The sequence below is a fragment of the Lagopus muta genome, chromosome 11 (assembly GCF_023343835.1).
Source record: "Lagopus muta isolate bLagMut1 chromosome 11, bLagMut1 primary, whole genome shotgun sequence".
In the NCBI taxonomy this organism is placed as follows: domain Eukaryota; kingdom Metazoa; phylum Chordata; class Aves; order Galliformes; family Phasianidae; genus Lagopus; species Lagopus muta.
Genome location: NC_064443.1, coordinates 243,422 through 269,790, shown reverse-complemented (window position 1 = coordinate 269,790; position 26,369 = coordinate 243,422). Strand labels below are relative to the sequence as shown.

The window sequence follows — 26,369 nt, the reverse complement described above, 5'->3', positions numbered from 1 at the left end:
AAAAAAAAAGAACATTTGTTGTTCAAATACAAGTTCACTGAAGAGTAATTTCTCTGTAGGGAAAAAAGTCTCTCCATCTTCTAGCCATTTCTCTTTCTCTACAGATGATCCCCTTGTCATACCTTGTGACAATTCCAAAGTCTAAAGTAGCACATTAGTACTTTCTCATCCTTTGCTGCACACTTCTCAGAAGTGACAACATTTGCTTTCCAATTACTTTTAGAGTCTTCTATCCAGTTTCCTCCCCCCACCTACTTCTTCACATTCCCAGAACAATGGGCAGCAAAAAGAAAGCTTATGTATACATATGTATAGCCAACAGTCCTTCTGGGAGTGTGGGGGAGCAGGGCTAAGCCTCCTGAATAACCCAGTCCCTCTCTTTCCCCAAAAGCTAGCAAGCCCGAACTCACTTCCTATTATCACCCCATTCAATTAATTCTAAGTATCCATCTCCTTCATCTATTTTTACCTTCTTGGCTACTTCAGTGTTAGAATTTCTACTTCTTCATAGCCATTTAGGTTACAGAGCTACAAACATAGAAGCCTGGGAATGTACAGCAGTTACTATACGAACAAGCAAGGAATCTTACCATATCCTTCTATGCAGAAGTAGATACGTTCAGATTTAATACAGGAGACAGCACACAGCATACAGCATGTAGTGAAGAAATAAAAAGCAGTTACTCTCTTTGTCTGTATAAGCAGGTTAAGTCTGTCTAACAACAACTACTTGTGTATCTGTCATGGATGTTTTTTCATTCATCATAGACAAAACCCTCTGCTGGATCAGCACGCTCAGTGGGGACTCTGAGCAATACTGTTTTGCCTATGAAATGTTCTCATCATGACATGACCCTATACATCCGATGATAATCTAACTTCAGAGTCACCGATTGCTTTGAGGAATGTGCAAGTCATCATTCAGCCATTGCCGAGAAACACCAGATCGCAGTGGTGATCTGGCACCAGCTGCCAAATGGATTGAAGTGGATTGAAGTTCCCCTCTCTATCTCCACAAACGGGTATCCACACAAGAACAAAACTGTATCAAAGCAACAACAATAAAAATACAATGCAATTGCTGTTGCAAGTAGATAGGAGTAAAATCCTAAAATAAATTGAAACCATACAAAGAAAGTTGAGAAAAACATTTCCCTACGTTGACTAAACAAGGCGTTAGAACACCAATTCTTTCAAGTACTCTTTCCCTCAACTCCAAAGGTTTCATTTCACATCACCCAGAATTTTTCCAAACCAATGTAAAAAAAAGACAAGTTACACACCTACCATCAACATTTAGATAGCTCAGAAACACTTCAGGATTATTAAGTTCTTCAGTTCTGGCAAAAAAAGCAGAACACGCTTTATAGGACAGGGACAGCTAAGTGTGGCAATCTGCTGTTGGAATCATACATCTCTCTCTAGAAACAAGAATAACTGAGAAGAACACTTGAGCCTCACAGATGCAACATTATTCACATTAAAACTACAGAGAAAAGAGGTCTTAAAGAACTAACATGAGGGGAAAAAAAAAACAAAAAACAAAATCTAAACTAAAAAGGTGAAAATACAGACTACAAATCCTGTAACCCAACTTAAGTTTCCCAGTTTTGACTGCACTCTATGGTCAGCCAATTCACTCATTTTAGGTCTCCATTTCTGCAGCACAGCAAACGCCACGCAGCACTTCCAGGCCACGTCAGTACATGCCCTTTTCTTTGCACCATCTCTTCAGAAACTCCTGCTCTGCCTCACTACAGCAGACAGCAGAGACCAACCAGTTAAGAAAGGGAAATAAATAAAGAATCAAATAAGCTAACAAAAAAATGGTACAGCATCTGTATCAATAGATCAAATATCCATCTTATTTTTGAGAAGCCTAAGTCTGAGTATAATCAAAGCAGTGGCAAATGCAGGAGGAAGGAGACTGAGTAATGGGGAGCTCAGCTTAGTTCCCTGCAGACTGAACATGTGAATACTTGCATGTCACTGACGGATCCCTTTCAATATTCATCCAACAGTAAAATAACACTGCATTAAATTTTTTTTTAATAAATAAATATATAAATAAAAAATAATTTAAGCTAATGAAAGCTCAATGCAGGACTAGTATTCTCTACAAGAGTATAACATCCAACAAATAAAAAGCTCACAAACTGGCTGCTGCCAAGTATGTTACCTCTTCACCCTCCCTCAGTGACCACACCAACATCCATGCAGCATTCATTATGCTTAACAAGGCCTGACAACACTGGATTACCTGTCAGAACTAGGAAGAGGCAGCTTTCCTAAGATCTAATACGTAACAGCCAGCTGACATAACAGCACTGATGCTCTTCTCAAACACTTCAGGCTAAACCAGAGATCTTCATCGCAACAGCATCAAACACAAGCCAGCAAAATCAGCCTAACAGTTTAATTAGAGGGTAATTTACCTAACAGATCAGTTGGTTTTACAAGGTTTAACTTCAGAAAGGGGAAGTAATATAATTGTTTTGCTTCTTAAATAAGAGAAGGCATTTAAAGATAGCAGGAGTACATTGCTTATTTTTAAGGGCTCAGTCTTTGCTTTTTGAAAATTCAGACCTATTGCTGACACTTGTCAAAACGCCAGGTAGATGTTCTTGCCCACAATTCTTTTGGTTAACTTTCCTCAAACCAAGTTTTTAAATGTGACTTTCAGCATCACATGATGTCCAAGCAGGGCTTACACAAGCAAACATGCTTCTATTAGAATGTTTATTGCTTTCTGTACAGGTAAAAAAAAAAAAAAAAAACCTGTTCTCATGGGCCAGTGTATGTCATACACAGAAATATAACTGCAGAAAACCAAGAGTGAAGATACAGGGGCCAAACAGATTAATATCTGCTCTGAAACTCTTGGCCAGAGAGATACCATAATTAACACTGATTCACATTAATTTTCCCCCACACCGATTACATGAAAAAGATCAAAAAGCCAGAAGATATTTTAGAATATCTGTGACAAGTTTCAACAAGTTTGAAAGCATATTTCCAATATTTCAAAGTCTAGATCACAGAAAAGTAACTAAGAAAGCAGTATACTCTTCCATCTGTGTATGTATATACAGATAACCTATTTTCATATGGAAGGGAGTTATTCCAGTTGGCTTTAACAGAGAAGACAGCTGGAGATATTGCATTTATTCTGGGAATTTTCTACATCCTGCTCAATTGTCTCTCCAGAGACAAAAGCTATATTCTGTAAACCTAAATCAGTCATAAGGCTTGAACGAGCCTGACTGGACAGCAACAGAACAGAGAAAACCTTGCTGTTTACAGTTTGTTCTGTTAAACACAGATTTAACAGAATTCGGATGCACAGACATTATGTTGAAGTCAAACTGCTCTTACCAAGGAAGTTAGATTCCAATCATCCCTAAGAGACAGATCCTGCCCAGGAGACATTTATACACTCCAGAAAAAAAGACTACAAAAAAGAGCAATTATGAAAGTATTGACTAATCAGTTTTAGTTTGCAAACTAACCCCAGACACAGCTTTGCTTGAGTACTCCCATCAACTTTACTGATAAGCTTCTAGCACACTTGAATTATGCCTAGGGCCACATTTATTTGTACAACAGGAAGCTTCCCCAGACACATTTAATGGATGACAGATCTCTTATCATTGCTTGGTACCTTTATGTTACAGCCTAGAACCAATAGCACTCAGACTTCGTTCTCATCACAAACAGAGATCTCCACTTCAGCTGTCACTTACCAGTGATATCACAAAACAGTGTCCCAATAGCTGGTAGTTAATCGTTGTACAATGCAAAATTAATTTTTGCTACAAAGTACTTCTTGAGATTTCACAAGTAGAATGTGAACAAGCTTCCTAAAATACACTTTACAGAGACAAAAATGGTGGAAGCAGAGACAAAAATAGAACCTAATGACTAAAGGGAAGCACTAGATGGCTATAAAGCAGAAACACTTCAGAAGGAACAGTAATTTTTTCCCCCTGCTCACTGCTTCACAGGAAATTCTATTCCTCACTCAATCTAAAAGTTCTTCAGCTGAATACAAGTTGCTAAACTGAATCCTCTAAGGACAATTACAGTGATGCACGATTTTCTAAGAACCCTAAAAGTTCAACTTCGCAGCTCACAGAGATAAGTTGTGTGTGTAAACTATTGCTTCATCTTAAGAACGACAGTGAAATTCTATAAGTAATGACTAGTTGGAAAAAAAAAATTCCTCTTTCCATGGATCTATTGTCCAGTCTTCTGAGCCAGAAAGTAAGTCTCAGCCTAGCCTCAAAGACAAAAAGAGTATGAAAAAGCCAGTTTTCCACACATAAGCGTATGTTCCGCTGTTTTTTCTTTTTTGTTTGTTTGTTTTGTTTTGTTTTTTTTAAAAAAGGTACTTATTGGAAAAATATGAAGTCAGCTTTTCTCATAGGAAATATAAATAAATGATTTCCTACAATGCAGACAACCAGAGAAAAGAGAATAATGCATTTAAAATCTTTGAGGAGCTGAAGCATAAAGTTCTTGCCTGTTCAAAAAAAAATAAAACACAAAAAACACCTGATCCCCGAAGAGCTACAAGTTTGTCTTTGATTCTCATTATATTCTTTTAAATGTTCTGCACTGCTTTGTATTCTACCAACAGTGCCCCAAGGAGCAATTACTGAAGTTCTTAGCTCTTCTGTCAGGTTGTTAGAGTTCAAAGTGGTTGATCCGAGAAGGAAAAGCAACACATCCCAATGTAAACCTAGAGCTTTATTTAAGACTTGTAAGGCGTTTTGCTTTCTAGAAGTAGTGTGCAGTTTCACTGCATTACTCACACACCTCCCTTGGAAACTGGTGACAAGTTATATTCCACTGCAAGACCTGGGCACACTTAGATTGAAGAAAAGGAGAACCTCAAAATACTACTGTCTCTACTGGACATCAAAGTACTTTAAATAACAAGCAGAACAAACAGCAAAGTTTCTGATCAGGATTAGAACATCTATGAAAATTAGCAAATAAATTATCACAACAGTTCATAGTGTGCATAATGACAGATCCTGTACTGATAGTTTTAGCTTACACTAGAAGTAACAATGTCTGCACTGCATGAAATGAACACAAATGAGGCATATGAGTAATAAACGAGCACCTATGGCCTCTCACATGTAGACAGGTAACAACTACTCTTGAGCATGCAGGTTAAAGCTGTATTTCTCACCTGATCTTCTTCTTCATCCTCTTCATCTTCTGCCAAACGCTGCCTACCCACTTCATACAGTCTGCAAACTGTATCCATGTTCATGGAATCCATGCTGCCTTGGTTCTGAAGAGGAAATGCCCACACAGCAGTTAGTCCCAGGAATTAACTATTGCATTCACATTTAACACTCTATCTGGTCTCAGTTACAGAAACATAACCAAAACCCTCCCCTCCCATTTACTAGCATCTATACAACTAGCACTAAAAATGAGACTTTTCTGTTTCAAGGACTAACCCAGCAGTGATACAGTATCTACTTTCTGCTTCTGTCATCCATCAGTTATATTCTTATGAACTTAAAACCTTCACTGGATTCAGACTTTAAACCTTTACTGGACCCTCAACACACTCAACTAGCTCTCACCTAGCTGCACAACACTTCCTTTCTCATCTGTTTCCCTGCTGTTAACACTGAACCACGTGAAAAGGTTAGAAGATGTCAGATAACAAGAGTTCCAGAAGACAGCAGTCTGATCCCCATCAGCCACTGCTACTGCATGTCCTTAAGCAACATTTCCAAAGACTCCTATATTAGAAAAAACATTCTTATACTGGCCTCAGCACCCTAGTTTAACTGCAATATACAAAGTATTAAGTTGGCAAGATTTTAAATTAGTCTCTACTTATACACAGCTAGGTTATAAACTGAGCACTGACAACATATTAAAGAGCACAGAACTAGATTCATTAGTTTAATGTAACTTCCCTCACAACAAACCAGAAATTTCACTCAGTAATTTTTGCTTCAAATCCTTAGCTTCTGGGATTTTGCTAGGAAAGCAAGTGAATAAAGAGAAATCCAAAGAAAAGATCTATGGGGTGTAAGAAGTATATAGCATTTTCCAGGCACTTGATGTAGTGCAAATTTTAATTCTAAACTGTTGCCATAAAAAGGAAAAAATGCATTTATGCTACTGAAAAGCAAAGATGCTATACAGTATTTAAGTAGGAAGCATTTTAAGAAAGAAGGCAAATGCATTTGAAAGTTAAGAATTCAGAGGAAGAAAAATAAGACAGCTTTTAAGTTAAACTGTTGGTGGACAACAAGAGGTGAACAGCACCTTTACCACCAAACCCCCCACCATTAGTTAGCATGTGAATTTAACAGTAGGTTTTCACTGAAAGTTCTGAAAAGAAAAAAAGACTACAGCTATGGAAACCAGAAACTTAGCTCCTTTACCTCAATGACAGCCAGATAGCAATCCTTGCTGTCTGTGCACAAGTCAAAGATATTCCGCTTTACATCTATGGTAGCTGGAAAACATCGCAAGATGAATTCAGTTAATTGCATATTACTTAGCGCTTGCTGGGAGAAAAGATCTAATTACGTATGTCTAAAAGTAGGTAACAAAATGCTGGGACAAGAAGCAGTCAAAGTAAAAGTGAAATGAATTTTGTAACTAGCTCAACCTGTAATAATTTTGGAGACTGTCATTAAAAAAATTGCCTAGGAAGTTCTTAACCTGATCTCCACTGTGCTTTTTCTCTTCATACATTTATGGGCTTCCCTAAGCACAAGAAGCAACCGATAATCTTTCAAGACAGGTGGCAACCTGAACTGTATCTCCTTTCAACAGCAAAAGTCACATCTACATTTACAGCAGTAACAGCTACAATAGCTGCAGTATTGCTGCAGCAGCTTTGCAAGCTGTAGGCCAAACTGCCAACATTTTGGACTACCAGTATGTGAAAATACTGAAGAGAAAAGCAAACTAGCAAGAACAAAAAAAAGGCCCTTCCTGAAATTAGATTAATGATGTCTCGGCCAAGTGACCTACTATCTCAGATTATGCCCTACTTGCAAAAAAGAAAGGAAAATGAAGTCAGAAGTTCTCAATAGCAGCAAGTAACAAAGTCACACATTGAACAGATAATATACTTGGACTTGTTTCAGCATCAAACAACATCTACTCTTCAATCAGAATAGGTTATAGCGGAATTTGTTTTGCCACAAATGCAAAGGGAAAAAGGAACTAAATATTACTAAGCAGAACTTTCAGTAAACCTTCAAACCTCCATATCAAGCTACTTGCTCCTCATTTACCTATGGGTTTATAATCAGTTGCATTGAACGTCCTGAAAGAAGAGCCAAAAGGACTTCTCATTCTCTCCTCCAGAAGTTCATCTTCATCATCTGCCTGCAACATAGCTGATACAAGGAAAGATTATTTCACAGCCCCATCTTCCATTTGTCACCAACTTAAGATCAAACTCTGACAAGAATTTCCTTTTTATTTAATAGCTTAGCAAGACTAATTTGGTATCTATTTTTCCAGAACTGCCTTCACACTGTAAATCACTGAAGCTTAATATGGAGGATAAAATTACATTCTCAAGCATCATCAGGACTGCTGTCACATACATTTTCTTTTTTCAAAAGGTTGATCTTTTCTCTTTATTTATTTATCTCTCAAGCGAGTTGCAACATTGCAGATGTTAGAGAAAATTGTCTTTGTGAGCAATACACACTGCATAAGCTCCCTGGGAAAAAAAAACAACCACTAAATAGTTCACATATACCAGTAAGCTTCGCAGTTACACCCTCTGAAGCTTCCAACTTCACTGAACGAACATCCAGTTATTGCTATCAGAGATGTCCAAAGTGAATAATTAAGACTGAGAAATCCTACCTCCATACATAACTGTGCCCGTATAGTTGAAGACCACACGACACTGATCCAGCGCAGGAACTGTATGTAACAAATGGAAAGTTCGGAGGTCCCACTGAAGAAATACAGGCTAAGGAGCAACAGATCATTGAAAGTGTCTATTTCCTTTTCTGTACAGCGCTGAAAAGATGATTAATTGCTTTCAAGAAACCTCACTGACGCTCTCTCGCAAACTTAATAGAACCAGTGTCAGATTCTAATACTACTTCCAAAATCAAAAAGGTTTTACTGAGGACATCATTCCCAATCGTGAGATGCTACTGCAGTAGCTTCAAGGTAGATCTTGGTAAGGAAATGGAAGAGAGTAAAGGTATCACTAAGTGCATTAGAAAAAAAAAAATCTCTCTCAAGTATTTCCATTAGTTCAAAATCAGAAGTACAGCCCAGATTTAAACTGTGTGGCTGCCTGAGTCCCCATTTACTTGATTCCCAGACAAAAGCTGTTGCTTCTGAACATAATTTATAATACATCAAACATTCTTCAAACAAATTATTTAGGTTTCAACACATTATCATTATGGCTGAGGATACAATTTCTGTGTTGACTATGACCTCTAACCCATTGGGATGGAAAACACCACTGATGGTCATGTTGAATTTATCAAACTTGTGGATGGCTTGTGCTGATCTGACATCCCAGAGAACACCATCATTTAGGACAAGGTCATCAGTAGGGTTAAATGTGGCACAGTTCTTCTTGTAGTTATTGGCGAGATCTGGGTTAAACAGAGTCAATAGCTTGTTGCCGGTCTGAATATCATAGATCTTTTAGATTAAAAAGAAAGAAAAACATTAGTCACAAGCTGTAATGTACCTGCACATTAACACATTCCATCATTTAGATCACTTCTAGAATCACCCCGGCCCCATTTTGCTTTATCATTTCAAGCAAGGAAATTCCCAAGATAACCATCCCTCTGTCAGTCTTAAGCAGTTCTTCCCAGCTGGAACCTAAGTATCACATGTTTCAGCCAGCACATAGATTACAACAGGCTCGCAAATATATCCTAACACTATCAGGATAACCCCATTATGAAAAGTCAGACATGAAGCTGCAGACATAAATATACCACCTTGTCAGAGCCTATTTCAGAAACAGAACTGCTTTCCAGAGCAGGCAGTATTTACAAATATCAAAACTGCAAAGCACAAGGGGCTGGCAAGGTCAGGGAATGTTGGAAACATAACTACACAAAAGAAGTTAAAAATCCTGGTATCTACACTGAAGGGCAATTTTCTGTAGTCTGTCCCAATAAACTGTAAAAAAAAAAATATATATATATATATATATTATATATATAGATATATAGATATATAGATATATAGATATAGATATAATATATATAATATTATATATATATAGATAGATAGATATATCTATCTGTAAGACCTGGAAGATGAAAAGGGCTTTAACAAAGAACAAAGGCTTTATGGCCATTTCACATCAGTTTAATCTGTAACAGTCTACAGAGCCCAGCCCTCCTTCAAACTCAAAGAAACAATTCTCTAATATGGACAAACAATCTGTTTAACAAATAAACACAATATACAAACTGATCTCACTTCCAGATTATTCAGCTAAGAAATGGGCAGGAATTAATAGTTTGCTTAAACACGAGGCATTTATACAATATGGTCAAGCTTATACCCTTAAACAGAAGAAGTTATTTGCTATTTTCAAAGCTTCACAACCATGGCTCTTACTGGTACTTACATGGGCAATGTCTCCTTTTGTGCCAATGACTCTATCTTGAGAGTGCTTGCTGAACTCCACATATTGGTCATCAGGGAAGGAATGCCTATAGGTAGAGTCAGTAAAGATGTCAAGGAAATGTAGATTCAAGCTACTAGCGAAAAGACTTGCCTTCACCATTGATTATGGCATACTACAATACTAAAATGCCCCACTGGCATTTGCAGGGAAGTATTTATTGCAAACACAGTCTTTCCAGCAGATCTATTAAAAAAACACAATCAGCAAATCAATAGGATCATAGAATGAATCATAGAATGGCTTAAGTTGGAAGGGACCTAAATATCACGTAGTTCCAATCCACTACGGTGGGCAGGGCTGCCAGTCTCCAGATCAGGCTAGACAGGATCCTGTCCAACTCAGCCTTATCACATGCATACAGAGATGAGGCATTCACAATCTCTTAGGCAACCCGTTCCAGAACCTCATCATCTTCAAGTAAAACTTCTCCCCTACATTTCCCCTCTTTTAGATTGAAGCCATTTCCCTTCATCCTATCACTATCAGCTCATGTAAAAAGTCAGTTACCCTCCTGCTTGTAAGCTCCCTTCAAGTACTGGAAGGCCACAGGTCTCCCTGGAAACACGTAATAAAATTACTACTACAAGAGGTCCAGCATAAGTGTAACACTATTTGCAGGAGTGACCAACAAACTGCAACAGGAACAGTCAAACACATATACATGTGACAGTATGTTGAACTTCTTGTCTGAAGAATGCTCTCTAGCTGATGTACACAGGTCACAGCAAAACTGTTGCTTACAACTGAGGTAGATGATAGCCCAATCTTTTAAGGAACAAAGAGCCTCTCCTCCATTTTCAGTAAGAACAATTGTAAATACTAAACTCAGTTTGACATAGCTTCCTTTGGTCCCAGGTCCCAAAATTTCACTATGCAAAACCAACAGGTTATAAATTCTGTAACTGGTTACAAAAAGTTTGTCAAGATGACAATCTTACCAACATAAGAATAAAAATACAAACATAACTCTCTGCCTTCAGGAACAGGGGTCATCTTACTAATCTAATTGCATTAAATGACTCTCCAGGTAAGTACAATTTTCAAATATGTTTGTACTCAATTAAACAGGGAAGATATAAAAAAAAAAAAAGTGTGCTACTTTTCTCATGTTTTCACAACCGATACTGGGGGAGCTGTGCTGTCCTTCTATTTCACAGAGCCTGTTCTTAGGGATTCTGCCTATATTGAATGTTTCCAACTAAATACCCAACAGAGATCAGAATATACTTACTTCATATCAAAGACAGACTTCATTCCCCACAACGCAGACAGAGGTTGGCTCCACGTAGCAGATGTCAGCAATAAGGATCCATCCTATATTTCCAGATAGGAGCGGAGGGGAAAGGAAGGAAAAGAACACCAGGAAAAACAGACGTCGTTGTTTTACTTGTGCACATTAATTTAGACTGAAATTAATCTTGTAAGAACTACAGCAAGTTTTGTGCTCAACACACTGCTCTCATGGGGATAATGTCTCAGCATTTAACATTATACTGAGAACTCTTTATGCTACACAGATGAAGGAAAATATTACAGGTAACAATGGGAATGGTCTGTGAGGTTAACAGCAGATAAAAGCAGGATGACCTCTGCCTGAACTCTGATGACCTCTGAGTGGCATTTTTTCTGCTTTAAGTTGAAACCATTCCCTTTCATCCTATCACTATCAGATCGATCTCTCTCTAGAATCATCCCCTGAAAGATTTTTTTTTCCAGTTTGATATATTCTGGCATATCTCACAACTCTTAAGTCACTTTAAAACCCTGCATCTCCTCAATAAATTATCTTGGGAAGAAAATAAATTACAGAACTCAGAGAGGCAGTATGTAACTACTACTGCAGTACTTTGTTCACAGGCACTGCAGGCCAGCCAGAAGGTGCACTTGAGATTTATATATCCAGATGTGCCTCAAATATACCAGGCTTTAGTCTATAGGAACTTCAGAACCCAGCACACGTCTCTAATTACTCACCCTTGACGGCTCAAGATGTGTGATAGCAGAGTTATGGCAGTTGTAACTCGCCTCTTCCTGTCCACTAAATACATTGTATAGTTTTAACTGCCCTGTGCAAGTACCCAGCATTAAGAATCGTTCACGTGCAGAAAAAGCACAACAGGTAAAGCCACTCTCATCCTCATTTGCTTCCCGGAACACAGATATTGGACGGAACCTAGAGAAGGTGGAAAAAGGGTTACTGGAAAGAACGCAAAAAAACAAAACGGAACTACTGCACGAAGCGATGATATTAAAACCAGTCCTCACTAATAGTGTAGGCTGAAGTTACCGTTTTCTTCTAAGACAAACTAAATGTTAACTATAAGACTACTGGTCAAGTGAGAAGGTGACAACAGTGTCTGCAGTAATTCTGAATTTGTCTTGCATGATCAAGTACTTCTGTTACAGTACATCATTAAGATGAAGCTTTGAAGGCTGAGTCTGCCTTCAAAGCTGGACAGCCAAAAACCTGAAAATGCTGCCATTTGGATTTTTTTTTAAAATATTTTCCTTCCATTTTCCAATGGAAGGAAAGCCACGTAAAAAGTCTAGCAACTTGCTGTGCTGAAGATTAAGCTGCAAGATAAAGAATACACATTCCATTGTCCTCCACCTTTCACAAGGTCTGGTCTGTCAGCAAAACAACCTCAAGGGTATGCTCTCTCCTGTAAAACTGGCATTACATACCTTCCGAAGGAGAACAAAGAAACATGAGCTTCATCAACCGACTTTGCCAATTAATTCATATCACTAATCTCAGAAATTAGTGTGTTTTGTATGCTTAGTACTGACCCTTAGAATAAGAGAAACGGAACTTCTAAAATTGCCTTGCAAAGCTCTGCCATCTGCCACTGCTGAATTTAAAATGCTTGTCTGTCCAAGGAGGCTACGCTGTGGGATTCCACAGCCTGATTTCAGGAAAGGCTTATTGGCATAGGGCATGCTCTGAGAGGGAGCAAGAAACATTTTTCTTCCTTACCTGCTAAATATAAGATGTCTATCAAAGCAGCCACCATCCACCCCTCCGTACTTCGGAAAGGCTGCCCTGCGGGTCAGCCGTGAGGTAAAGTTAGTTGGCGCTTGGCGCCTCTGTTTTGGCTCAGGACATTGGTGGGGAGTAAAGAGAGAGAAAGGGGGACAGGTTGCAACAGGGTTTTTGCAGCGGGCATGCTGCTCCCTAAGGTACTCTGTGATTATACTGTCCAGTGTGGGTGGGGAAGGAAGGTGTCTGTCCAGCTGCTTTTTGATAGCTGGGCTCTGGCTGTATGCGCCATGGTCCGATTTTTGTCGCAACACTCTTATTTTTCTGCTGTTGCAGGGAGATGGCCTCTCCCTGACAAAGCTAATCCTGCCAATCAGAGGAGAGTTGCTAGCATAAGAAGGGCCTGGAAGGGCAAGTGGACCTTGGGATGCAGGTGGCCTTGCCTGAGCATGGACAGATGTGGCAGCAGAACCTACAGAAGTGTGGCTACTCAAACGGGCTGAGATGCCATTAGCTATGCGAGGAGTGCGAGGCAGGGCCACGGGAGAGGCAGCAGCCGCAACGGGGGTGAAGGCAGATGAATGGGATGCTGCAGTCATGGGTAGGTCAGCCTCTTTAGTAAGGATAGATGCGGTTTCTCCTAGGCCCTTAGAGATGAGATGGTTCCGAATCAGGAGCAGCAGCTCCTTCTCAGGAAACGTGATTCTTGACTGAGCCACCACATCCGCTTTCTGCAACCGAGCCAGGGAGACATCTGTGCCAATCAGCAATGGCTTCCCAGAGACACGCTCTATCAGTTCAGCAGCATATTTACAGAACTTCACATGCTCACTGCGCTTGTCCTGAAGCACTGGCTCTTTCATCAGCTGCTGAATTTGACAGCTGCTGAAGAGTGGGAGCTTGCTGATAATCTGCCGGACAGTACTGCTGCGTGAGAGCCCCACCAAGGCTTTGCAGGCTAATGCTCGGATCTGGTCAGCATCTGTGATTGGCATCTTTATAGACAGCAATGACAGCAGCACTTTGATGCCATTGTTGGACTGCACTACATTCCACATCTTAGCCAGTGTATGCTCACTGCTCTTAGGGGCCTGAGGAAGCTTTCGCCGAGGAGTTCCAGAGATGAATTTGCCAATACTGGAGATCCGGTTATCTGGGCCGCAGACACAATTGATGATGATCTGAAGGGCTGATTTCTGAATCTCAGCATCATGGATGAAAAATTCACCCTCAGCAACTCCAAGGATGATACTAATACCTAGTGAGGGAAAGAAATTATTTCTTTAATACTCTCTCTGTAACTTAACTGATGCAGCTTTAAGAAAGGGAGTCTTTCACAAATCTGAGAAAAATAGCTCATTTCTATTCATTCTGGGGATTTCTGAAGTTGTTTTTTTTTTTGTTTTTTTTTTTTTTCTCCTAACTAGCATAAGACACATTCTCTTGCCTCCCTGACAAAAGTTTTTTGTTTTTGTTTTGTTTTTAAACACTCTCATGCTCCTTCATCAATATCAGTAAGCAAGGACTCAGGCATGGCACAGGATTGCCATCTCCGACATACCTGGCACAGAGAAGATGCATAGGCATGCCTCTAATTCTTACTACAGAAAGCAACTTCTGCAGAAGATATTAACAACGTAGACAAGAAAGAGAAAAGAGACTTCGTTATGAAGGGGAAAAAATAAATAATGTCATAGCTTCCTAAATGAAATTAATCTACATGTTTCACGTCCACTTCAGAAGATTAAAAACTTAGGGAAACAGGTATTTAGTCTAGACAAAGTTGTAAGCAAAATACAATTTCTTTTGCACAAAACCTATCATCCCTCTTCATTTCACAGAGTCAGGATCTCTTTAATACATAGGCCTTAGATCTGACCCAGGTGCACTTCATTCATGTGCATACTGAATACTGAAGCCAATTAGAATATAACTCGAACAAAAGCAGAGTACAGAGTATAACTCAAACAGAAGAAAGGCTGAGTGAACTGGGACTGTTCAGCCTTGAGAAAAGAACACTCAGAGGGGGATCTGATTAATGTTTATAATTATCTTAAGTGTGGGAGTCAAAGAGACATGACCAACCTCTTCAGCGGTCTGTGGGGACAGGACAAGAAGGAACTTCCTCACAGTGAGGGTGAAGGAGCACTGGAGCAGGCTGCCCAGGAAGGTTGTGGATTCTCCTTCACTGGAGATATTCAAATCCTATCTGGACACCTACCTTTGCAGCCTGCTGTAGGTAGCCTGCTTTGCAGGAGGACTGGACTCGATGATCTATAGAGGCCCCTTCCAGCCCCTACAATTATGTGATTCTGCAAAATCTATAGCAATAGTTCTCCCATATTTCCAAGGAGACCTAAATTTCTGGGAAGCCAAGGGAGCCTAATAGTCCCATAACAAAAGCAAATTTGCCTGCATCTGTACTTAATGAGCCCTTGAAAACAAATGTGAGTCACAGATCATACCTTCACATTTATAATACAACCATAGATTAATCACGACAATTTTAACTGCAGTCTACTCTCCCATTTACCTGTATCCCTAATGATAACTTTGTATACATTATTTTAACCCTTTTTCTCAATGTAGCAACAACCAGCTGAAAAAAAAAACAAAAACCAAACCACAAAACACATAGAAGGCAATTGATAACGGTGCGATCAATCAAGACCACATTCAGCTTACCCACAGTGGAAACGGTAGATCCAGCTTCATCTAACACATCCACAGGTTCTGCCAGCTGTAGTTGGATTTTAGGAACCACAGTCAGGATGGCTAGCACATCCAAAGCATAGCGCACTGTGTCGTTCCTGAAAGCAACATGAGAACTTCTTAGAAGTGTACTCTAATAACAAATCAACCTGTCATATCTGATATTTTTGATGATGCTTTCTGATCAATGTGCTGCTCCTAAAAGGCTGGTTCTCATAGAAGATACTGCTCACATACTGTAAATACACACACTATCAACTGCAGTTTGGCATGCATCTCACCCTGCCCACAGGCTCCCAGAAGCAACACAATTTTGAAATTACAGAAGCACAAAGTAGACTTATCTACAAAAGCATCCTAAGCTTCTTCACCTAACCTAACTGTACGTATCTCAGTTTAAAAATATCCCTGTCTAAAAAACTTCGTTGCCAATGAAGGAGAAAAGTCTTCTCTCTGAAGCAAAGGGGAGCTGTCTGTCAAGTTTTATTGCTAAACATGACATAGAAAAAAGCAATTTCAGCACCAGATTAACAGACACAGGTATGTGGAATATACCTGCTGACACACGAGGTGGAAGAGCAGAACAATGGAAAAAAAGAGAAGGATTGATGGCTTGTAAGCCTGTATGGAAAGGTTGGAGTTAACCCAGGCTGCAGTTAAGAAACAGCTGCAGAGAATAAAAAGCAGGAGAACTGAAATCAACCAGGAGAATGCAACTTGAGAGAGAGGGAGGGAGGGAAGGGACTGCAAAAGCAGGACAGATTTCAAAGGCTTTCAAAGCTAAGCTATGCAAAGAGCTCCTGTTCACAGCAGAAATAAGGAGAAGGGAGTCCTGGTGACAAGAATACAGTTGATGACAACTAGCCACAGCAGACAGTGACTTATCAGTGAACTACACCAACACTCTTGAGATCAGATGCTCATTAGGATAAACAGAGGCTGAAACATTGCATCCATCCTCCCTCTGAACTGGGGACAGGATCCTAATAGTATCTCTACCAGAGTCTGGTATAGTTCCCTTTCTCTTATAAGAGTAAGAGTGCTGCAAATTTTGGGGTGGGCTGTGGGGGAACAGGGCCACAGAAAGATATCACCACAGTGCCCCATACAGGAGAAAACTAGAAGTAGAATCACAAGGTAAGCCTCTCCACAAACACGCTGAGTTTAAGAGTTGGAGGTATATCATCTAGGGACACTGTTACTGTGTGTTGAGTTCATCTTCAGACTTTTTCCCCTCTCAAATACTGGCTTATTGCATATTCACAACTCCTCTGCAATGTAACTACTCAGTATATTTCAAGTATCAATAAGTGAATAAAAGTGATGCAAAAGAGGACTGTGCATAAGCTAAGCCCACTTCATCCAGATCTTCCACCTCTTTTCCAGGATTAGATGTGTCTTGACTTCACCTTCTACTTAAAAGGTTTTCTAAAACCCTTCTATAACAAAAAGATTAGCAAAGGAAGAACTGTGGCTAAGCTGTACTGTGATGCTGGTTTCTCAAATCAAAGGTGCGAGGCACCTTGGTTCTTCAGGATTCTCATGGCATCTCTCCACCTCAAGTTTTTAGTTCTGCTTTCCACTATGCTTTTATAAGCACCACGTAACCACAGCACAGGCCCCTACGACCTGCCTTGCATGCTCTAAGAGAAGGAGGGAATCTAGAAATTCAATGACTATCCTGCCCAAAAGTCACAACTTACTGCTCTAAAGAAATACAGCAAACAGCTCACCTTGCATAGTACGTCTTCCAGTTACATGCTATTGAAATGAGCTGAAGCATGAGCTGGACACAAGACAATTTAAGGAAAACTTCCGCTGGCTCCCAGTAGAGCTGTGCTGGCCCATACTCGATGAGGAATTCCATCATCTCTACAATCTGCTCATGAGTGTAGGAACAGGCCTGCCAGGAAAGGAGTTGGAAGCATTAGAAAGAGATCACTAGAAAGAGAACATTAGAAAGAAATCAAGTCTTTCACCACTGTGATTTAAACTGAAAACTGGAGTCTTATCAAAGTTGAAACTATTATTTTCTTGCAAATTATTTACTTTGTTTTACTCTCTGCTATAGAAAAAATATCCAGCAATTGCCATGGTAATATGCAATAATAAGTTTAATAATACATTTTGCTTCTTTGCAGTCCTAGAAAGCTTAGACCAGTTTAAAAAGTTATTCTAAAATTCTAGTCTGCTTTTAAGCTACTGTGTAGTAGCTACCAGATTATCACTCAAAAGAATCATATGAGAAAGTACACAGGTCTGAGAAATATTCAATTAAAGTTTTTAACTTCTGACTACAAAATATACTGAATGGCATTGCAAATAAGCCTGCATTTCAGCTCAAAAAATATCTTCTAATCAAACAGCTTACACACATTAATCATTGAAAAATACGTGATTTTTGCAAAAGTGAAAGTGTTTTTTCATTTCAACTTACTACAATGGAAAGCCATTGTAAATGAAGCCAGAAACCAGAAATGAAGGTACTACCTCAGAACAAAAAGCCACAATTTTTTTTTTTTGAAAAGTTATAAATAAACAAAACACCACACATTTTTGCAGAAAGAATGAAAAACAAAAAAATTAATGTCCAACAACAGTATTGCTCTGCTCATTCCTAAAAAATACGATCTCTGACAAGTATCATTTATCACAACCAATTAAAATCATCTCAACATTTTCAATCTATGTATCTATAATGCAGACCTTGTTAATGTGGGGAGGTTGCAGCATGCTGCTCACCTTGTATGGGGGCTGTGGATGGACCAAAACACCACCTTCAGTGCGCTGGAGTGACTGCTTCACCTGTTCAAGTTTGATAGCAAGGTGGGCTTCAAAGTATCTCCGCAAGGCCATGCAGGTGTGCTTCCCAGTCTGGCGACTGGCAAAGATCTCATCATCACTCAAGAGAGCTCCTTGGTCTTCCAAGTTTAAGATTTCAAGGGTACTTATCTTCAGTACAAAAGTTGAGTGGAAAGAAAAAAATTTCATCAGTTCACACTTCAGAAAAAAACAGCACCTACAATTCTCAGCCGCACTTGTATCAAAACCAAACTGAGTTTGCTTATGTGTCATCTGTACCAGACTCTCTCAGGCACAGAATGAAAGCTTCTTCTGTTCAGATAATATTTAAACACAAAGTGCTAAGTCTAATAAGAACCATTCCCCCCTTTCACTGGAAATGCAGAAAAAAAATCCAGAAGTTACATTAGCAAATGTCTAGAGGCACTGTTGTATTATGTTAGGCATTATATTGCACAACACAAGCGCTTGCACCCTGCAGTGGCAAAGTCTCTGAGTTTGTACCAACTCAAGCTATCAGGACTGCCCATGCCATGCAGAAGTACGAGTTTATCATAGAATCATAGAATCACAAGGTTGGAAAGAACCTATGACACCTTGTAGTTTAGTAGCTTGTGAATAGCAATGGTAGTGGGACGACAGTTGGACTAGATGATTTTGTACAGTGTAACAGCGTATGTTTGTGTCCATAAGGTACTGTGATTACCAAGCACAGCACAAACACATCTATACCTCCCTCGGAACAAGGTTGGATGTATTTGTATCCAGAAGGGTGCATGACAACATGACACACATGTGGAATGCTGAGAAACATCTGAACTCTCCCACTAAGCCACCACTGGCAGAGAGAGCTCTGCTTAACCTAGGAGCTGCAACAAAAAGCTAACAGGAAGTAGCAAGCCTCTGAACAATGATCCTGTTATTCACAAAAAGAATTCTCCTGTCTGTTACTCAGAAAACTCACCTCACCTTTCCTACCTTTTGAGAAGTGAAGAGGAATAAACAAACAAGCTAGAACAAAACCAACCAGAACTCTCCGCACTTCAGTAATTTCAGAGGGTGCAAAACGTGGTTTTAACCCTGTTCAACACATAAAACTACAAGTCTTACCAGGTTAACCAGACGACGAAGGCCATCGTGCCTGTCGAAGAGCTCCAGGACAGCACGAAAGGAGAAGCAAATGGAGAAGAACATAGTAGCATGACAGCAGCCTGAGGCATGGGAGCACTCCATTAGCCATAAGGTGTAGTTCACTACATCTGAAAGCACATTATGGGGGTGCATGCACACCTAGAAAGCGAAAGAACTTTCTTGAGCAGGACTTCAAACACACTGCTGAGGACAATCTGAGGAGGATGACAGTTCTTTGAAACAAAGAGGGTACAACTGTCCCTAGTGTAGCTGGGAGTAACTGACATCTGAGACATGCAACAAAAGCCCCATTTCCAGACCAGTGAAACAAGGCCTCAGTGAGACTACAAGAGCATCATGTGGAAACACAGGACTAGCAACTGGTCCATCCCTGACACAAACAGGGTAAATACAACAGTCTTCATACAGTAAGATTTCAGAGAGCCCTTCTGCATATTGTTTCAAAGCATCTGAAGAGAGTGACACTAGAGCCAGAGAAGACAAGTTTTCAGCTAAGAAACAAAAATTCTTCTGAATTTAACAGCACCACAAACTATGCTGAAGTTCTAGTAAACTCTGGTATCAAAGCCAAGGGGAACAGCAAGGACCATCAAGTGCTAATCTAAAGCTTGACTTTCTCTTGAAATAGACAACTTAGCTGGTCTATTTCCTCAGTCCTGTCTCTGAGATGGGCAGACCACATGCTCAGAGCTGCACTTTGACATTGTTTATATCATTTATTAGCTTCTAACCCTCTGTCAAGGTCAGTGCCAACAAGAACTGCGCAGGGATCTGAAGCACCAGCTGCTTTTATGCCAAATTAGCAGATTATTATTATTTTTTTAATCCCCTCTCTCTGTATGTTGAACACTGACAGAGGAGACTGAGTAACCAGTTCCAGCTTTACCTCCACCCAAAGAGATGAGGCTTGGCACACATTAAGTACAACGAACTGCCACTCGAAACTGGCTTCCTCTGAAATATCCAAAGACAAGAGAGGAAAGAACACATATCTGTTCTACCAAATATTTGTAAATATTGGGAATAACATGTGGTAGATAAGAAAACATCACCACGTGCAGCTACATAACTTTATGACATGCTGTGAGGACATGAAGAAGAAGCAATGTCCATGCAGTACCCTGCCAGAGCCTTTGGTTTGCCATTAGAACAATCACGCAAGCAACAAGTGCAACCAGAAAAAAAAAAAAAGAGCAGTTTTCTTATGACAAATGAAACTCAGAGGAACACCAAGCAATACATATACAGCAAGGATCCATTTTCTGACAAAATGAGCAAAAAGAAAGAAAACATTACACTCATTTTGCCTTTCTTGCCTTCATAAAAGACATGACACAAAGACAGACCTGTCAATCATAGTTACCAAGAAGTTTTTGAGTTCACCCATATAAATGCCAGCAGAATCCTCATATATAGGCCCTTAACCTCTGCCAGTCAAGTATATATGTGACTAAGAGTATCAGACATGTCAAATCGAAACACTCAAGACAGTATTCAAAATTCAAAATGAGCAGAAATGTAGAGTTACTACTTTAAATGGTTCAGTTTTCAAGTGAATTAAAAAAAAAAAAAAAGCACACAAAAACAGACAATTCCAAGACAGGCCATGAATGGAAACAGTCATCACTCATAAAGCAGGGCAGCTTTAGAAGGCTATAATTTTACAGTTGCTGTGAATGAATCTCAGAGCAGGATCCTCCCATGTGCCAGCAGTAACGTTTACAAGCTGGAAGTTCATTTTTTTTCCCCCCTCTCTCCTTCCCTTGGCACAGCTGCAACTACAGAATAAACTGGATTCGTTGCTGGATCTGGTTTAGCACACAAGTGCTGCTGCCAGTGTGAAAAACAGAAACAGAATCACTGTTTCAAGTATCTGGGAAACTGAAGGTTGATGGAAGACTGATATACCAGTCTACTGAAAGATTCTTGCTGGAAGAGCAGTAATCAACTGACAGGAGGAACCTTTTATGATGCATTTTTTAAAAATACTGAAATCTGAGGTGAGCAACTAGTCGTTATTATCAGCTGTTTCAACACTTATAAGCTCAGGCCAAAGAGAACTCAAAATCCTTTAATGCTGTTTCCTGCACGATGCATCAGTCTTCTGCTGCATGCCAACACCAAAGGAATTGCACTGATGTCTTGAATCTGACCAAGGCACCATATAACACTGATGCTATCCACACCTGGAGTGTGGATGAGGGAAAAAAATAAAAAAAAAAAAAAAAAAAACAATCTCAAGTATGGGAGAATGCTGGAACAGGTGGGAAAGGAAAGACAGGTGAGAAAGGAGTTTTTCCTTCTTCAGGGAAGGGGAACAATAGAGTGAAAAGGGTGAACGGAAGTAAAGAGGCAATGCTAAAAACAGAGAGGTCTTCAGTTACGTTCCCTGGGAACTGAAATTCACACCCTTGAAACAAAATACTCAAATGCACCATTATTTCTACGTTTTCTGTTGCCTCGGCACATACCAGAGACTCATGCAAATTTGCTTTTTAACTTAGGAGATATTTATCTTACATTTGAACAAAGGTAGGAAGACTAAGTCCCCTGAAATCATTAAAATTACAGCAGTTACGCTAAAGAATGAATCTTACCCTTTCCATTGCATCTTGATTGTAAGATAAATAATACAAGCACATGGAAACTCCTGTGGCTGCCATGGAAGGACGAGGAATCTCCAGCAACTTTTGCACTCCTCCGTGAGCAACAAACTCGGTTGCAAACTTGTTATGCAGCAGCAACGATGCCAAATGCTAAAGAAAGAAGAAAGCAGATTGTTCAAACTGTCATCAATTCCTCCCTTCCAGCTGTAGAAAAACAGATTGGCAGAAAACAAGCACTCCACACTTTATCCACCTTATTTCCTACTTCTGTTACATTTAAGTGCACAGTGTAATATCTGGCCTACATATAACTTTCATACAGCACTTAAAACAATTATGTCTCCTTATTAAAAATATTATCAGTTTGATAAGTTATTTTGCTTGACTAATGCCTGAAGAAAACACTAATGTTGAGGGCTTTTTTTTTTTTTTTTTTTCCCTGTTGCTTTTCTTGTATTTCTTGTTGGTGTACTCCTGAGACAATAACTGACACTCCACAGTGTTAAGATTATCACCAATCCTGCTGGAAAGAAGCAGACAACCTTCCTCCTCAACTGGTCAATTTATTCCATTGCAGATTTTGGGAATAGGCTTCCACAACCTCAGATCATTAGAAATAAGAAATTCTTGCTTGCTTGCTGAGTCTAACTTATCACAAACATATGCTGTCCAAGTCTTTCCTTTCTTCCCCACTCTGCACATCTGCCCTTTCCCTTGTATCAGCACTAGCATTCATTAAAGTAGCAACAAAACTAATGCTGAACTGATATAAAAGGTAACTCGGGGTGTCTGAGGGCAAAATGAGCACTTATCCACACTTGCACCATTATATGGCTTGAACATCTGCCTGAACATTATGGCAGGCACAGAGTTGAGAATGACACCGCAGACATACAATAAATAAAGATAACAAAATGAATAGACTGATGGTATGATTTTTTTTTTTTGTGCAGCTTTTTGTTTGTCTTCTGAACAGTTTACTTGTGTACCTCAATGTTGGTAGTCAGAAATGAACTCTTTCCAGTCTGAGAAGTTCCCTTTAACTATGCAGAATTAGAAATGTTTCTTGGATGAAAACAAATTAGAACTTAAATGCCACGTGTCACATTTAGCACATTTTCAGTTACAGTACGTCACTAGATGCTCCAAATAAGATTGACTTTTAACATATTCAAGAAATAAGCATACAAAGATAAACAACAAGCAAAAAAAGACAGCAATCACTTTGTTTTACACTTTAGGAGGAGACAGGAAGAATCACTGCAACCCCCACCCCACTCACAGCTGAGGTAACCTACACCTTTTGTAGGAATGTTCCTGCTTGGAAATAAATTTGCAGACAAATGACAATGAAACAGAAAGATTATACTGGAAGACTGAAGCCAGAGAAGTCACTGTGGAAGAGGGAAGGAACTCATAGAAGAATTAATTGTTGTGCTGTAGGTTTCATTTAAAAGAGGGTTATCTTGTATTTTTTTCCCGTATTTTTGGGTGACAACTAACTGATACAGCAGTTATGTGTGAGTGATTTCAAACGTCAGGCTCAAGGATGGCATTCTGGAGCTACTGGGATTAGGATGCTTATGCTTCTTACCCCTCACAAATATCCCAGGCAATAACAGGAATCCCAGAGCAGTAATAGTGTAAGGTTTTGATGGAAAAAGAAATTTTTACCACCTTTAGATCAGTAAATGGCAGAGGAAATCAATGGCACTACACCCACAACTAATAATGATAATAATAATAATAATAATAATAATAGTTTCAATACCCAAGAATTATAAAAACAAAAACACAGTGCAGCCAATCCCAGGGGACCCTAGTACACATGCAGGCCTAAGGGAGACAAACATATGCCTTTGATGCATGTAAATACATTCCATGATTTTCCCATTTACAGTGCAATTTTGCATTACAGAAGTGATTTACCTTAAGGGCTTCAAAAGTAAGCAGCACATCATTGGTTCGTTTCAAGTCAATGTAGTACATCATCAGCTCCCTTGATCCCAGTTGCATGAAGATGGGTAATAGCTGAGAAAAATGACATTGGGAGGCTAGCTGAACATTTCACAGGAAATTCAAGGTCTGTTTTGGCTTTTACTCTTTCAAACCCCGCAGTTTCCCCCTATTGGCAGATACCTGTTATGAGAGGTCAGTGGTAACCAGCTCCATCCATAGGAAGCAATAAAGGTTAACAGACCTCTTGTAATACATCTGCTGACTGCAGCAAGGTGCATGACAGCTGCCACAGGAAATCTTAAGGCACTCCTTCAAGTGCAGCTATCGTAAGTCCACATAGGTACCACCCTGGTGATAGGTTCCACTTTCCATCTGTGCAAAGACAACTACCCAACAACTGAACAGAAGAAACAGGAGAGCAGGGTAACAAACCAAAACCCTCTGCATAATTCTGTTTGTAATGGCCTTATGGCACTAATTCTTATTTCTCTTTCCTGTTATTCCTGGTGTATGAAGTGATTCAGTCAGCACGCAGGGTATTAGGGGGATAATGGCTTCTTTGGTTCTCACAGAAGCAGGGCACACGCACACAGTGCATAACACAAAGCAGAACTGCATTGCTTTGCTCCATCTCAAATTCAGTTAAACCACCTAGAAATATCTACAAAGACGAAGGTGGTCAGCAGATCTACGCTAAGCTGAAGTTCATAGTTAGAAAAAAAAAAAAAGGAACAGGAAACACCCTGGTAAATCTGATGTAGCTCAACTATTTTAAATAACAACAGCTCTCAAAAGCATCTGCATCTACACTGCCATTTCTTATCAGAAACACTGCAGAATTCATACAAACCATTGCAGAAAGAACTTCAAGCTCACTATTTCCTCTGAGTTCTAAAGATGAAATCCACTAACTTCCCAGGAGTAAACGGGAAAAAAATGCACGCATTTCAAACAAAGTGACTTACCCTGTATCATGTAAATAATCAAAGTTAACAGAGACCAGGAGTAAGATTCCTAGCACTGTGCTCTAGCTACTATTCCAGACAACTGCTAGGCTCAGGTTCGAGTATTACTTGGTAGGTACCATTCAAAATAATGACTTCATCAATTTGAAAGCCAACAATTCAGAAAACATTACTGATCTTAGTCATATTAGGAAACACTGGTGAGTGATAAAATAGCTCTCAACTTTTCCCCACAGTAACACTGACAGTTGCGTCAGGAGAATTGACAGAGTTCTCCCACCTTCATATATACGCTCACCTCTTGATATTCCCCTAAGGGAGTCAGGTATTGAAGAATGAGCCTCTGCTCTATGGCAGGAGTCAAAGGGTAAAGTGTATAATTAGTGCCAATCACCCATGGGGACATTTCTGACCAGCTGCTGTTGGACAGTTCAACAAATATCCGCTCTGGTTCTGAAGCAGGGAAGCCCAGTTTTTGCTTGGCCTTCCGGAAGCCATCTCTTTCATGCTGTTTCCCTGATTTGCTTTTTCTTAATCCCCCATCATCTAGCTTTGTAGAAGAGTTGACTCTGCTACTGGTCTTGTGACTTGAATCAAGATGAAAGGAGATCTCCATATCCCCAGCCACTTCTTCTTGCTCTCCATCCACTGCCATCTCCCCATAATCCATATCCACAGCCTCTTCATCCAAAGGCAGCAGAGAATCTGATGGCACTTTCCGAGGACTGGGACGCTTGTTTTCTTGTTTTGTGGTCATTTCAGTAACCTGTAACTCCCGCAGCCGTCGAAGCACCAAAGCCACCTGTTTCACAAAAGCAGCATGCATAAGAACACATTTCCTTTCCTCACACTGGCTCTTACCTCTGCTCTTATCACATAAAGAAGTTTATTCCACAAAATACCAGGCATGCCGAAGTACACACTTCCCCAGAGAAATAACAATTTCAAAATGAACAAAAAACCCCAACCCTTTTTGCTGTAGCTTTTACTCTAAAATAAACAAATAAATAAATAGATAAATAAAAAACTTCACTCACTTTCCTGAAAGAGAAAGAAGTGTTGTCTGAAACCCATTAAGAACCACATACTATCTTGCATCTTTCTTTCATCATCTGCCTAGTTTAGAATAAAGGCAACATTTCCTTTCAAAGCAGGAGTTTTGATAAACTGCAGTTCTAGAAAAGCTAAGAGCTTGCTTTTACTCCTGAAGGACTTATCTATGCAAGAATTAGAAGAATGCACCTATGGTTTGACACACTAAGTGACACTGTACGCCACTCTGAAAAACAAGCTTGCCTAACCTTCTTCCTTTTGACAGTCATCTCAATTGCTGATAATCATCATATAGATTTAACATTAAACTAGTGAAAGATTTATTCTTAATATGATTCTTTTTAAAATATATAACATTTCCTATGAAGTTATCTCCATATTGACTTAACCTTCATTTCTGCTCAGTGTTTAAGCTACCACACACAATATCTAAGTCTTCGAAATTTTTGCTTTAA

General features: G+C 39.6%; 1 protein-coding gene across 3 annotated transcripts in view; it reads right to left on the bottom strand.

Moving 5' to 3' along the window:
• The window catches only part of DCAF1 (DDB1 and CUL4 associated factor 1), a 52,194-nt gene that overhangs the window by 13,704 nt on the left and 12,121 nt on the right, over positions 1-26,369 (bottom strand). For all 3 annotated transcript variants that reach the window (XM_048956989.1, XM_048956987.1, XM_048956990.1), the window contains 16 exons: positions 25,160-25,663; positions 23,867-23,968; positions 21,929-22,087; positions 19,290-19,469; positions 18,120-18,329; positions 17,111-17,280; positions 15,351-15,475; positions 12,663-13,923; positions 11,660-11,858; positions 10,917-10,999; positions 9,626-9,710; positions 8,443-8,676; positions 7,873-7,966; positions 7,287-7,391; positions 6,423-6,496; positions 5,201-5,305 (listed from right to left, as the gene is read on the bottom strand). In XM_048956989.1, coding sequence (XP_048812946.1) covers positions 5,201-5,305; positions 6,423-6,496; positions 7,287-7,391; positions 7,873-7,966; positions 8,443-8,676; positions 9,626-9,710; positions 10,917-10,999; positions 11,660-11,858; positions 12,663-13,923; positions 15,351-15,475; positions 17,111-17,280; positions 18,120-18,329; positions 19,290-19,469; positions 21,929-22,087; positions 23,867-23,968; positions 25,160-25,663 — 3,690 coding nt within the window. The remainder of the gene's footprint in view (positions 1-5,200; positions 5,306-6,422; positions 6,497-7,286; positions 7,392-7,872; positions 7,967-8,442; positions 8,677-9,625; positions 9,711-10,916; positions 11,000-11,659; positions 11,859-12,662; positions 13,924-15,350; positions 15,476-17,110; positions 17,281-18,119; positions 18,330-19,289; positions 19,470-21,928; positions 22,088-23,866; positions 23,969-25,159; positions 25,664-26,369) is intronic.